Genomic DNA, 16354 nt, shown 5'->3' on the forward strand with positions numbered 1-16354 from the left:
TACAAATTAAAGTAGTTATAAAATAATATTATAATATCAAAAATATTTCTTTTTAACCAAAACATCTTGCCTTTTTTATATAAAAAATAGAGACGTCAATAATATGACAAAATAATTGTCAAAGTTAGGCGTTCCTTTACTAGTCGTAGTACACTTACTGCGCGATTTGACGAGATTTCATTGGCTGTTGCGACGTCAGACTCACGGGCCAGTATACTTAATTAGAAAAGGAACGCTTCAAATTAACAACAAAATATAAAATAAAAAATAGTAAATTACAAAGTTTTAACAAAGAAACAGAAATTAGACTCCATGTTATAATTAATAATAAATAGTAAGATAACAAGCATTAAAATGGATGATCACCCGTTGAATTTGGTAAAGTAAAATGAATAATTTATATACTTATATTAAAGTAGCTTCTAACATTGGCCTTACAACGTATTAGAATTACGCATATTCGTTTTTATTCTAGGCTCACCAACAGTATCGTAGAGCCGAAGCACACATGAAAAATAATAGATACGATGAAGCGATGCAATGTCATCAGAATGCTGCAGAACTTTTACTGGACGCTATGAAGTCGACGTCATCAACTTTTGCCTTAGAATCCATCACTTTACAACATAGCTATCATCTCAAACAAAAAGATATCATTAAGTGTAAAAAAGAACAGTACGCAAGAGTGAAAAAGGCTATGGAAAATATTAAATGTCTTGGTATAGATCCCAGCTTGAATGTCGGAGACAGCGATCATAATAAGCTACAAATAGAAATTTATAAAAACTTAAACGAATCTGAGAACTTACTGAGCTTATTAACGGACAAAGGGAAATCCAATGAAACTCAAACAATAATCAAAGATTTAATTCCCGAAGGAAGAAAGACTGAAAAAAACCAGCAAACTGTTGTTGAAGAGTTGCAAATTCTTAGCCAAAGCTTACACTCACTAGTGGAACAACTTGTGCTACAAGTTGAAGTGTTGAAAGATGAAAACAACACATTGAAAGATAAACTAAGTTATTTGGAAAAGGAGAGAATGAAATATCTTAATATTTCTACAACAGCTGATTTTAATTTTGCCTGTGATGTTCCAAGTAATAAAACTGGAACAGAAAGGGACCAAAACCCAAGTACTATTTTGAATCTAATGGACATTGAAAAACTTGCATTAAAAGATGGTAATCAATAAAAAAATATAATTATGTTTTACTGAAGAAAGATCCCAAGTATTATTTTTCATAATTATTATCTATGTCACCAATAAAAAAACATTAATTAATACTTATTTTGGACCATTATGTTACTGTATTTTTTTTACATAGCTTGTGTTTTTTTAATTATTAGAATAATAATGAAAATGTTTATTATTCTCATTATTTTGTAAATTTTATCTCTATTTAACACTTTGGTGGCGTTAAATAGAGGATGAAGACACTGTTGTGTGTCAATTTCTTCTATATATTTTAACTATGATAATTTGCTTTAAGATAATATACAATATGTTGTAAAATATTTACTGCCATAAAAACTTTGAAAGGCGGGGCAGGTGAAATAAAACTAGTTGATTTTTATTAGATATGTATTACATGTTGGTCTTACACAAAAATAAAATCTTATCTTTGTAAAAATAAATTTCCCAGTTACTATACACTAGGAATAACTATGCTTAAATCTAGAAGGAATTTCAGTTTAACAAACAATATTAATACTAAAACTCTACATTTTTGGTAACACAAAATATACAGTGTAAATACAAAACTTTATAATACTATCAGCTCTATAAGTTTTAGTGCTAATCAGATCACGTTAGGCGACTTTGAAACAGAGATTATAAAATTTTATGTTTCTCTATCTAAGCAGGAAAACATGGGCTAATTTTCTGTAGTACATTTTTCCAATTAAACCTTAAATAAAAATTTTAACAGTTTCACTATTCCATAAAATAGAAAACAAAAAATATGTTCATTAAAAACTGCACTTCATTAAAAAAAATTATAAAATATAATATTGTTTATATTAAATGCAATGCAATAAAAATGAGTGCTATTTCTGTAAAATATTAGAAAATCGTTTTTCAAACTTCAGGTTTTTCATACCTTTGAGTAAGAACATTTCAAACAGTAGTATTAAGATTAGGTTTTTTAGAAAATAAATTGTAAGCACAAAAAATAATGTAATTCCTATAAACGACCTATGAAATTATTATCTTATGACTAAACACATAACATTAAACGCAAGATATACTTGTTTATTAACAAGTAGGCACTGAAATGGCAAATCACATTTAAAATTAATACATACTGGTTAAAAATTTACTCACAACCACATATACAGAGAAGAAAATAATTCAGAATTCGTTAAATGAAATTATTAAAATTTACACCAAACAACCTTTAATTCACTATCTAATTAAGCAATAAGCATACTTTGATAAGGTACTATAAAAATCCATTCATAGGCAAACGACAGACCTACATAATTTGATCGGGTTTTTCCAAACCTAGCTGGCTATGTTACAAAGAACTGAGCCTGCTTGTGAAGTGAATATATTTTATGTCTAAAAATATTATATATTAGTGAACTGTGTTACTGTTTATTTTTTCAAATAAATCTTTTCCAAACAATTTGCCAAAATTACTTTACGTAGATCTCAACAACTGTTGAACAAAAGGAGGTGCCAATCTGAGGAGCCTGAAGTCAGAATAAACCAACCAGGACCTTCCCAAGTAGGTACCTATTGTCGATACCATAAAAAATACTTTTTTAGAGGAATCACCGCAGGAATCAAACAGTTTTAAAAAAATTTGAGACAACAGTTGTAGAATCCACGTTCAAGGGAACAGAATTCTACAATGTGAGGAAGAATGATTTGTTTTTGACAAATGAGGAGATTGTAGAGGGAATCCTATGTCAAGAAAATAAGGTCCCAACTCAAGGGGATACATCCATGGCAATAGTTGGCAATAGGCTCTGCATTGATGTCAAACACATGCCCTCTGATGATTAAGAAAGGGGGCCAGGGCGCACTAATTGGGAATGACGAATATACACTAAATCGATTAACTGGAATGTGCGCGACATTTGCAGCAACCATTCGCGCCATGGTTAGCTAGGTTCTCACCTAAAAGTGCTATGGCCATCTCATTAGGGTTGGATGTAACCAGGGATAGAGTCCTTTACTACAGTGCAGCACCAGGAGCTGAACACTTCACTGAGATCTTTGGATTTCAGCCACTAATTATTACGTGCCATAAAGCAGTTGGAGGCAGGTAAAGTTACAAAGGAGAACATTGCACGCATTGCTGCAGTAAACAATGATAGAGGTGTCACACTTGGTGAACTCTTGAGTACCAACATAACAGTCTTGGCTTCAAAGCTCGGGAAGTTTGGTACAGGCGGGACCAGAGGAATAGCAGAGTTGGAGAAGGCCCTACGTGCAGTGAAGAGTTTGGCAGGTGGGGCTGGACTGGCATCAACTTCAAGCTGATTCAGCATGTCATGCATTATTGATTGCTATGGCATCACACTTTGTGTTCCCTGGACCCTGACTATTGTTGCTATGGCAATATCATTTTTTTATATCTTATCTAAACAGTAGGCTAATGTAAATAAATATTGGCCCGGGGGGTATAAAAACCCTACTCCCTTGACGTCCTACTCTGCGATGTCATAACTCGACCAAACAACGTAAGCCCGCCATTTAAAGAATACATTTTAGTTTAGTACATCTTAATAGTTCGTAACATTTGATAAGATTTCATCTATTTAAAATTCTATAACTGATTGTTTTTACTAAATTATTATTATGAAAGTATTTCATATTATGGACCAAATGCCATTAATATTAAATACAATAGTTAATATTTTCAAATACAATACAATAATATAATATATTACATACCTAGAATTAACAGTAAAATAAATAAGCATCTTTAAGTAGTCCTAAACATGTTATGTAGTCCAATTAATGAAGGCAAACAAATGTTAATTTTCACATAACTATCCTTTCTACATAACTATATACTTAGGAAATTTATTTGATTTTTGAAGCCAACAGCTTCTATGCGAGTTTTAACCGGTGCCTTCATACTTCACACAATAAAATATTTGAATTAAAATATGTAGGCCGTACAAAACTATATTATTTCAATTTTGTATATCATAATTATTATGCATCGCTGCGTCGCGCATCGTCTTATCTCCTCCCAGTGTGAACTGGCCTTTAGCATAAAATGTTTGAGATAATTTAAAATGCGATATGCAGAAAAAAAATCCAGTTTGTCACATCAAATTGTTATTTGGGGATAATAGATTAACATGTTATGCATGTATTTGTAACACATACATAGTTTCATGGCCAGTTTCTGAGTTGACAGGGGTTTATCTGTGTCCAAGAGATTATATCTTGATGGCTAATGAGTAATGTAATTTAAACGACCCAAAAGTGCTAAACAGACAAACTCCTATAAAACCTAGTTTAGTTCATCAAGCCCCATATGGTCACTGGTAACCAAGACACAATAGAAATTCTTTTGTCTCGTTTTTCCACGATCGACGGGTTAAATCAAATAACCAACTGAAATTAGTTGAAGCAAAATTCATTTATAGACAAATACTAATCAATCTCGTGTCACGCAACTTACATTGCAACAATACTTAAATTTGAGATTCTCAACTTTAAACTTTTGCGTAAAACTACAAGGCGTTCGATTGCTTATAAATTAAATACTATCACTAAGTCAATAGTCGTCTACATTATGTACAAGCTAACTTTAAATATGTATTCGGAAAACATTAGCCATTACAGACAAAAGCTCTATAAAAATATATTTGGTTGTCTATGGAGTATAGGGTGGAGGAGGAGGTAATATGGAGAGGTCATCAAAGGGGAAGTATTGTTGGGAGCCCAGTACAGGTGCGGGGAACGTGGGTACACTAGGTACGTAGTCAGCGGTCGGTGTGTACGGAGGTAGTGTTGGTACCGCTGGTGTAGGGCCTACACTGTGGGCTTCGTAGCCGTCCCAGTCCTCCATGAGATTACGTCTCTGTATGTCCTCGTCGTTGGACAGAGGAGCACCCCAGAGATTCGCTGCAGATGCCAACAGAGCCAGGGCGCCTGAAATATTTTAATAAGTTTTTTAGTATGTGTTCAAAAATGTAATACATCTTGCGATTGAAAAAACTAGAAGAAAAAATTGAATTGTTTGCATCATGCGTCAGTAATAAAATAATAACATCAAACATAATTACTGTGCAAAACCTTTTCATTATTATCATGAAAGTTGTTCAATAATAATAATTTTATCATGAAAGTTGTTCAATAATAATAATGATTAATGACCAAGTAGGTCATCAACAGTACAATAACGTCAACAACGCATTATTCATAATTAGAAAAATAGTCTGTCTGTTACCTATTAAAGATTATGGAGACACTATCAGTGATTCAGGACTAAGACATACATTGTTTTTTCTCGAAAAAATGTAAGGTTCCTGTGCGATAAACTTATAAAAAAAAAGTTGTGGGCAACATAATAATATTCTAGTAGGCTATTTTTAATACTGTATAGCAAGTAGCAACACACAGTGAACAAAAATGGCAGCTGGAGCGACAGGTGTATTTGCACCTGTCTCTTTAGTATTTTAAAATATAGGCTTGTATCAAGCACTAAATGTCTACATAATCTACAATATTTATATGCATAATTATTGTACTACCAAAAGTAATAAAATCAAAATGCTTATTATTATTATTAAAATAGATCAAAATACCCACCATTACTATTGTTTGATTTTTGATATTTTAAAATAAAAAAAGGTTGTGATTACTTAACAGCTACTAAGCCTAATATGCTAGCTTTCAGATGCTTTTAATCTTACAGCTTCTTAGAAGATGTTTAAACTACCCAACAACCAAAATACATTTAATAGAAATGCCACGGATTTTTAACAGATAACATACCTGCACCAGTAATTGTGTAAAATCCATATTCATAGTCAACTTGTATTGTATTCGGGTCACTGTTGTTTTCATTACCAAGAACGACAGTTGTGTAATAACACACACCAACTATCGCAATAACCCAGAACACACACATTATGCTTGGCACCGCATTTCTTCGCAGCATTTTGATAGCTTTACTGTTGAGACTGGTAAAGTTGATCAGTACACCGATGCTCGAACAGAGTAACACCATGAAACACAGCAGAATTAGTATTCTCATAAGAGTTATAATCTCTATTGTGATGCATGGAGGCAAACCTGTAATGAGATAAAAAGGACTTTAATCATCTTAGTATGTAATACTCCTGACGAATAAAATATTATCCACACTGTGTACATACAGATAGGCTGGCTTTATTGTTAAGCGTTTCGGCAGCGCCGTTGGAGCGCCGCGCGTTCGAAGCTGTAACAAATGCATGGACGAAAGGTGCGACTTTAAAACGCTACTACTACCCGTATACATCTTCGAACGGCGCTGCCGAAACACTTAACGATAAAACCAGCCATAAGGAAAACTGTATAAAAAATGCATAGTTCCTTGTCTGTCAGGTCTCTTTTGTAACATGTCAGACAAGAGCAAAGTATTGTTAATCACAATGTCTGTATTACACAGTGTGGATGGTTTTATTAAGGTATATTAATTGGCAAACTAATAATACAAGCAAATTCCAACTTGTTGCACACATTTCATAAGAATATTGACAGAAACATTGTCAAACGTCAAACAAAACTTTTTGTTTACTGCTCATGCTAGTGCTGCAGTCTAGTGGGAAAACATTGCAATAATATTATAATATCCTAATATGACAACTTTTATACAATGATATTATTATTACAATATATAAGCTTACCACTGTCAGCATTCTGGTCCATAGACCCAAATTCATTCTGACGTATAGTTATCTGGTCACTATCATCATCATCATCATCATCATCAAAACTGAAGAACTGTGTCAAGGAAAGACTTTGGGTGCAGTGCAGCCCCTTGATGCGGAACCAACTTGGCTGGACCAATGCAGCACAAGTCAACAGAAATGTCGACACATTGAAGAATGCTGCAATTTTGTTCAGTTCCTTGTCTTTGAAAGAACAGCTTAATTTAAAACCTGTAAATAACAAATGTGAATAGTTTAAAAGTTAGATCTTTGATATGAAATCTTTTATTGGTTTTACAATACAATAAATACATATTATTAAGTATTGTAATACAATAAATTTACTCACACAAAAAAACTTTAAAAAGTAAAATGCAAAGTCTTTGTTCTTGAATTGAATACAATATTTACAACATGAATAATCTATTAGACTTGTGTGTCTGTAGTATTTCCTCTAATAATTAAAAAGTCAATTGCTGTGCAAAGCTCTCATAAAAATAAACAAGGTAGTAAATTTCCTGATATGAAACTATTTTAATAAAAAATGTGGGTGGACACTGGTCATTACATATCAGGTTCCTAATGCAATACCAGCTCATGATAAAAGGTAATTTAATCTCAATTATCACTAACAGTAAAATCCTGGTAATGTGGTGATTTAGTTATTGAAATATATTACTCATATATTCATAAAAATAATATAGCAGTATACATTTTGGCAACAATAATTGATCTACTTTGATATATTCAAATAAAAGGAGTTTGTTATAACATGGTGTAATTAAACATTTATAACTTATTAATTATAATTTAACTAAATGTGAACCTTGAATTTGATCTAATATGATGTTAATTCGTTAAAATAAAATTTGATTGGCTTTGATAAACTTGCAGCTTAACTGGTAATAATGAACAGATTAGGTTTCTCAGCAGGGGGTTGTTATTATTAAACATTTAAAGGGCCAGGCAACAGCCATACAATGAAAAAAATATTAAAAATATCTATAGTATTAATTGTATCACATAATTATTTATACACTTTTGATATTGATATACAAGGAAAATTATAACACATTCGAGTAAATACATAAGAAATTAGTTGTCAAAACCATTTAAATTTGTTCAATTAAACAAACCTTTGTCAAAATGATTGAAGATATTGTGTGAAGAACAATAGTGGAAAAACTCATCATCTCTGCCCGAGTTGGTAATTACAAGAAACTATAGAGACAGTATAAGGAAGATGTAATAATTCGATCTATTCTATTATAAGACGTCATACCTCGAATCCTTGTTATACAATCCATACTTCAGTCTTGTGTGGAGTGCATGGATGCAAGTTGTTGTTTCAAATAAATAACAATTAAAACAGCTTGGTCACAACGCTTAACTTAGGTAAAACCACTCAATTGTTTTGGAAATTGGATACTACAAAAATAATTATTGAAAACAGCCCACACTCCACAGTCACAGGCCACAAGTGTCATCTGTCACCACAAAACTCAAAAGCAGAAATTAATGACACTTGACAGCATAAACTTTTTTTTCTTATTATGGCACTTCGGCTAAATAACAATGGCCAGTGTCAAGTATTATAAATGGCGGGAAAACAGTATTGTTGCATACAATTTTCAGCATTGTTTCTTTATATCGTCAGGTCAAAAGTCTAGTCAAAGTCGAAGTAAAAAGTCAATACAGTCAAGGAGTCAAGTCGGTCGATTCAGTAATTAAGTGGTAGACGCTTTACTGTAACTTTCGATGGAATTTTGGAGGGAACACAAAATAGCTCGTTTCTGGATATTGCATCACTTTCCTACACTTTTGCACGTCGAATATCTAATGGTTAATATCCTACCAATATTACACATTAAAAACCCCATTAACACAATTTTAGGAAAATAATACAAAAACAACATGTCACTCTTTCACATTCCCGACAAAACTCCCAGCATAAACTTAACAGACTGACAGTATGTATGATAAAAAACGGCACAGACAATCCGCGTTCCATTTGATGTTAAAAACGAACAAAACGTTCAAAATGCCTCTTATTTCGAGCGTTTTGATCGATTTTATTACCTACATATATTTTTATTACATTATAATACAGCGTTAAATGTCTCGTATAGTCCGTGCAATCCACGAAGACGCGCCCCACCACTTTTTGGGTGAGCATTTTTCCCTAGTTTGACAGTGACGCTTTTTCTTAATTGGTCTATTTATACCGATAACATTGGCGAAAGCTTGCACGTGTCAGAAATTGCTTAGGGCTTCAAAATAAAAGTATTGTATAAATCATAAACACCAGTAATAAGACATTCATTACAATAGTAAATACAATACAAACACTTTAGTACTTTACAAGTACAATTATTCACTTAGCTTTTCCTCATTTTCATAAGCAAACGAAACAACTTTTCTGAAAAACCAATAAACAAGCTGAAAAGAACAGATATTAACACTTATAGCCTAGAAGCGTTTAAACCAATAATTAACTTATAACGATCTTTGTTCGAAGTACTCAGAGCCAATTCACATTGACAGGAGGCAGAGTGACCAGGCTTACGGCAAGAGAGAGAGTGAGCCCCCTCCATCAGACAACCCGCCTTATATACAATACCAATGACGTGTCACTCCGCCCCGCGTCGGACTATCCAGGATTTGCATCTAATATCATAAACACAATGATTTGTAGTTACAATCATCCTGAAAATCATCATAAATCAACTATTCAATTATTAGATTTTTAATTAAATCATTTAAGTACTTACTTTTTGTAACAAAAGTATCATAACCGGAAACCTTAATTAATATTGTCTGTTTAAAGATAAAATGTTATATTTTGTCGTCCAAATATCATTAATTAATTAAATAAGGACCATTGTTACCATAAATAATTATTTCTTTTAAGACTAGATATTATTGAATTAATAGCCATTCATATTCATAAATATGTTCAAAAACGGATAATATCTCACACACGCATATACTATAAACGATTAGGAGGAGTAGTAGCGTCTTCGTGGATTGCGCGGACTATAAAAGACTTCGACAAAAAGTAATCATACGGAATTTGTCACGACATGGTCACGACAGCAAGAGTAATATGTGAAATTGAATAGGGACAAGAAGAAACTGCCGTTGATATTTCACAGAAGCTGACATATCAATTCACAAAGTATACCTGAGGGGCTCACTTGTGTTGAAAAGTCAAACGATATTCACGTGATAGAACACATTTGGCAACAAAGGCCATAAAGTTGAGTGGTAGAGGTCCCAACTTTTGCATATTGTGTGAAATTGATTGCTTTATATTGCTTCGTAGCTTGTTTGAAGTAGGCACATATTATGTACCAAGTACCTACCTATGTAGTACTTATGTAGAACTTAGGTATTATATTACCTACACCCGACTAGTGTGACCTAGTTAGTGGCTGTCTATGTCTTAACCAATGATATTCTATGTTACTAACGTAACTAGATTGGAAGTTTACGATAGCAACGCGTTGCCACTTCGAAGATGCCTGCAGGCATATCTCACATACATAATGACATAACGAATATATGACTTGACATTGTCTTTTGAACAAAAAAGTGGTTACGCATTTCTGAGAATCTTTTGTAAGACATTGCTACTCTAGTATTTTAGAAACCCATTGGTCTTAACTAACGAAATATTCGTGGCCGGTGGAAGTTGATACTTAGGTACTATTATTTATACTATGTAAAGTTAATTAATAACATTTTATATTTTGGCAAAAGGAAAACAACCGTTAACGAAACTTGTTATGAGTTGAATCTGTATTTTTTGTATCGTAAAAAGTACCTAGGTAGGTAAAAACTAAAATAGTTGTCGGATAAACCATTAAATATTTGGTTCAAGCTGCAAAAAGTGTTAAATATGTCTAGGAAAATGTTCAGTTTCAGGAAGTAGATCGTCATAAATATTAAATAAATACACCGGCGTGTTTCCTCCGTAGGTAAATGTTAAAATTTTCAGCCAAAACGCAATAAAGTATGATAAAGTAAATTCTAACCATTCCGGAATTTTAACTCATTTATACGGTCGCCCACATCGGCTTCGTTTTTTAATTATAAGTTCGTAATGAGGTCCAAAAGTAATGTAATTTAGTAAATAGGCCGTATAAAAATATTAATTTGAGGCTTTGAGGCGAGTTTTTCTTCGGAGATTAAAAAATAGCAGCTGGCCCGGTTTCAATCGGCAATTTCAATTCTATTGGAAAACATTAATGGAGCGGAAGGTTTACGAAGAAAGAAATACCATACTTAATATTATAAATGCGAAAGTGTGTCTGTCTGTCTGTTACCCAACCGCTGAAGCAATTTTGCTAAAATAAGGTATGGAGATCCTTTTTTCCCGGAAAATGTACGGTTCTCGCGCTATAAACGAGTTTTCTGCTGTTGATGCAATGGGTATTAACTATTCATAATGCCCAACGGCAGATGAAACAGTATACCTGGCATCTCCATAATATTAAATTATGGAGATTGCTACTTACTTCACGGAAAACTCGCTCTTAGACTATGATTTTCTGTTCCTAAAAATCTGCAAGTTTATCTACAAAACTATTATGTCTGGTTTTTTGTTTGCTTCATATGCAATGCTAAATTACTCTCGGTAATCACATTGTAAGTACACAATAAGTATGCTGCAGCTAGGCAAAAAAGAGTCTGGCGCGGTGACAACTAGAACTAAAAGTTTTCATGTAGTACTGTACCTACTGGCTACTACTGCCAATCCAACTGCAGTACAGTAGTGCTGGTTTTCGGTTGCCTCGAAGAGACTCCTTCCAGCTGTAAGACGGCGAATTCGATTTCGGTTTTTTTATTATGTCAACTTTTTTAATTTTTTAATTTTATTTTTGTATCAAAAGTGCATTAAGGGGGCGACTAACCCTAAAGTGTCGATTTTATAATTCATTTTTATACTTGAAAATAAGCACCGAATTGTTTCATTTTCTAAAATTAGATACTAGATTATATTTCCGAGAATTCGATCTGAGCAAAACACGACATCTTAAAATTTTCTCGATAGAAAAACAAAGATGCATCTAATTTTCACGAATTTTTCATTTATTGCCATAATCTTCCATTGAACTAAGTTAATGTTTTAACACATTGTATAAAATTCTATCATTGAGAGATCGACCTAGCGGATTTTTAAAATCTTATATATAAAAATGGATTTTTATATATAAGATTTTATAAGGCGTAACGTAGGGTTGCCCTTGTTAAAAGAAAAGCGTTATTTTAAAACATAAATATTCATTTTTGCCAAGATGTAATTTAAATACTCATGTCATGTCAGAAGACGAATGAAATAACATTATGAATATTGCCTGAAATATTTCAACATAAACAGACTCCATTTCCACCATTTCAATTATATTTTTAGCTTTAAGTATAAATTGTTGGATCAAAACCACGTCAGAAATTAATTAATAGAACAAATGAACAAATGTCAGATAAGAACAAATTATGTTACGATATAATAATTTCACAATGTGTAATTAATTTGTTAGCAAGGGGTAACAAAGCGGTTTCTATCAAAGCTCTAAAGGTTGGGGCACACAAAATTAAGTCTTGAATATGTAAATACAAAGGAATTTTTAATTTTTTTAGTTTCAAAACTTGGGAACGGCTGCACCGATTTGGATAATTTTAGTCTTGAAAATATAATCGTTTAAGTCCAGGGAAGGTTTATATTCGAAGGGAAGTGAAACGTTTAACGAGTCATCTAGTTTTGTGTACAAAGTATCTCCCTTGTGAGTTGTGGTACCAAATAAGTATTTTAAATATTTGACTATGATATTAATTATTATAAAAAAAATAGAATTATTATTTACTGTAGTGTCTGTAGTCGACTTTAAGAGGATTCCACACCGCCCTTTTTTCCATATAACAAACGTTGTCCCCTGTTTCCTCCCTGGATAATGCTAGTAGAGTTATGATTTTTTTCCTGAATATCTACGGCCACTAATACAATGTCCCTATGTTTTCTTTTTTTTCATAATTTAATTATTAAATAAGATATGAACGTTCAAAAACCCAAAAAAATGGCCAGATTTTCCGCTGTGTTCAAACGTCCAGAAAACAGATTTGGCTAGATTATACAAAAAAAGCAAAACAAAGGAACACAGCTCAAGCCTTTTTTTAATCTTTAATGAAAAAAGTACTTAAATCGGTTAAGTTTTGGAGAAGGAATCAGGGGACAACGAATCGTTGATTTTCTGGATTTTCTGCAGTTGTCTCTATCGCGTTCTGCGGTATAGGCTTGAGATAAGGGAGACAGCTATAGATATTACACGTACTTTTTTTTCATTTCTCTAGCCCCTGTTGTATTCTCTTAAGGCTACGCCGTAGACGCGCTACGTCGTAGCGGAAATATCTAAGTACTATCAACGCCCGTTCTACACATTGGGCCAACGCGTCTGCAGACGCGTTGGCCAACGCGTTCGCCTATGTCGAGAGCCGCCATCAGAGAAGTTGATTCCTATGCAAATCGGGGGAGTTTGGTTGCGTTACGTCAAACCCAGCTGACAGATCACAATTAACATTGAATTGACATATTCGACCAAATAACGTTGGTCTGTCAATTGCATAGGAATCAACTTCCTCGATGGTACATAATAATATTATAAAAAACAAAGTGTTATTATACTCTGACAATGCAAACGGTACCATTTAAAATATCGCATACCCACCTATTTATTATTAACTAGATGTCCCGCGCGGCTTCGTCCGCGTAAATTAAGAATTTTACGGAAACTGTACATTTTCCTGCAAAAAATTGCATATGTCCGTGGTCGTGTTGTGGTCGTCTCTATATCTGAGCCAAATAACATAAAAATACTCCAGTCGTTCGTGAGATAAACCCTTTCTAATATTTTTCCACATTTTCGTCTGTTTCTTCGGTCATATTAATCTTAGCGTGATAATATATAGCCTTTCCTAGGCAGATGGGGGACCTACGTAGTTTGGTCGCGTTACATCAAACCCAGCGGACCTATCATATTTAACATTAAATTGACATGATCCGATCAAATGACGTTGGTCCGTGAATTGCCTAGGAATCAGCTTCCGCGATGGTACATACAAATAGCCATCGTATAGGTTTCAGTAATTTTCAGTCTCACAGAGTAGGCGTGTGTACGGACCCTATTACGTATTAATCAAACAATTCGTTTGAAGCTTTCTACAGAATTAATATCGTTTGTCGTAATTTTATACAATTTAATATGAAAGATAACAAAATTGACTTGTGATAAATAACAGAAATTAATCTGTGTTACTTTTACTTCACATTGTGAAGCAAATTTCAATAAATATAATTTAAAAATTTAAATCGAAATTTATATCAATTTAGAGTAAATATTTGTTGTTTCCTAGCTAGCTTGGTAGTTTGCTTTTGACAAGTCTTTGAATGTGGAAGTAAGTTCAAAGTTTAAGATGAATCCCGTATTCAGAGCGTACGTCCAAGCATGGCCTATAATGGGCCTAGCTGCTTAGTGCTTGCTAAACTTAAAATGCACAACAATATTTGAGGTTTAGCAAGCAGAAAGTTATAATAGAAAGTGACACATATAGCGACGAGCGATACAAACGCGTTTCAGTAGCCCGAGAGCTGGTGACAGCCGGACTTCAACCATTTTATAAAAGCTGAACTAAAAACTGAATTTCCTGTCTATGACCCGTATAAACTATAAAAGCAAGAACGACCAGATACTATGGAATTCCAGTCGCGGTTACTTTAAAACGTATCCAGTTCTGAATTTCTACCTAACCATCGATGAATAATAAGCTCAAAGTATTTTATTTTCTCCGGGATAACTGAGGACTAGCCTTCCACTGCCGGCCATTTTTGACGATTGCTTCCCACTGCCAGACACCTTTAAATCACCTCAAAGATAAACAGAGCACGAACAGTACACTATGTAAATTGTAAAAACTTTATTCTTCAAGCTTGACCGCAATTCAAATAAATATTGTATTAAATGAAATAAGAGGCCTTATTTATTATGGATTAGGTGGTCCTTTGATGGTTCAGGTCAAGTCAAGCTCATGTATCAATATTTCGGTTCACAGAGTAACCAGGTTTTTAAATATTTATGAGGAATATAGAGTAAACATTATTACAGGCGTAAGGACAAAACATTCTGTGAGTAAAATGTGTGTAACATGAATGGCCTTATTGGGGCACTCTCTTGTAGACATTAGAGATAATAATATAGGCATACTTAACTTATAAGACATTGGTCGCAGACAATACGTATTTAGTGTTAGTTTTAATATACTTATTAATTGTATTATGTATGTTAGCCTGTTAGATATAATATGGGCGAAGATGAGATATTATTGGTGCTTATATGAATAAGATATTAATGGTATAGTAATAAAAAAATAAGTAATAAAGCCGCACAGATAACTGGATTTACATAGCACCTGCGTCAGTTCGTGTTAGAAATTAGGAGGATTTGAAAAAAAAACCCAGTTAGATATGTATAACTCCTCTGGTGACGAGTCGTAATGCAAACATCCTTTTTCATACGTCATTTCTACAGTAAAAAAGTCGAGTAACATTAGTAAAATGGTGTTACCGCAATTTGATGTAATGGAAAAAGTTTTATGAGAAATGTTCTCAAAGGCTTATCCTCTTGTAGAAATGATCGCGGAGACCACATTAAAGGTATTCCCATCTCTCACGACCCGTGTCATTGTATCCAATTTCGTATGTCGCTAGTGTAATTTTTTTGTCTAAAAGCATACAGAAGTACCTATGTATAAATTTACTATTCGTACATACTTTTCTTACAGACTCAGAGACGGTATGCACGCACGATCACAGATTACTACCTAAACGGTATGATTGAAATTTGAAAGTCTAATTACAATCTGATGATCAATTTAATGGAAAACATGCCGTGTATTTTATTATAACAAAATTAATTAATAGTAGATGACATCTGCAACCCGTTTGCGCCAAAATGTTTTATTTATGGCGCGAAACCGTAGACGTAAAGTGTAAAATAAACACACACACACACACACTTTCATTTAAATAGCTTCACCTTTAAAACGTGCAGAGGTAACAGATAGTTACGCATTTTCGTATTTATAATATTAGTAAGTTTTAGTTCAAGTTAGAAAAAATTAAAGAAGATTATATTTCATTAAGAGCCAATTTATCGATAAAATGAGCCATACATCATAACATTATTTAATGTTATGATGTATGGCTTATTATATAGCTTGACACTGGTGTCGGGACACACTGCATATAAGGTGTCCCTATACATAAGATGTGCCATACACACCCTAAAGTTTTTTGTTTTATTACAGCCTGTATTAATGGTAACACTGAACGGACGATATACACGTGTACGGTGTAACCGAGACCTTAGTTGAACGAATTTTCAGTAGAGGCTTCAGTTACCCGAAAGACTTCGGCGAA

The 16354-nt window shown here is 33.3% G+C and overlaps 2 protein-coding genes across 2 annotated transcripts; one reads left to right on the forward strand and one right to left on the reverse strand.

Moving 5' to 3' along the window:
- Positions 1-276: 276 nt before the first annotated feature.
- Positions 277-1229, forward strand: LOC121733585 (nuclear receptor-binding factor 2-like). The gene is made up of 2 exons (XM_042123880.1): positions 277-378; positions 476-1229. Exons 1-2 carry the CDS (start codon positions 355-357, stop codon positions 1190-1192), a joined length of 741 nt encoding a protein of 246 aa, XP_041979814.1. The 5' UTR covers positions 277-354; the 3' UTR covers positions 1193-1229.
- A 3286-nt stretch (positions 1230-4515) lies between these two features.
- Positions 4516-8364, reverse strand: LOC121733584 (transmembrane protein 127-like). The gene is made up of 4 exons (XM_042123879.1): positions 8165-8364; positions 6859-7113; positions 5966-6265; positions 4516-5119 (listed from the first exon to the last, which is right to left on the reverse strand). The coding sequence occupies exons 1-4, from the start codon at positions 8187-8189 to the stop codon at positions 4842-4844; spliced, it is 858 nt and encodes a 285-aa protein (XP_041979813.1). The 5' UTR covers positions 8190-8364; the 3' UTR covers positions 4516-4841.
- Between the last annotated feature and the right edge of the window lie 7990 nt (positions 8365-16354).

Source organism: Aricia agestis, chromosome 14 (assembly GCF_905147365.1).
Source record: "Aricia agestis chromosome 14, ilAriAges1.1, whole genome shotgun sequence".
Taxonomy (NCBI): Eukaryota; Metazoa; Arthropoda; class Insecta; order Lepidoptera; family Lycaenidae; genus Aricia; species Aricia agestis.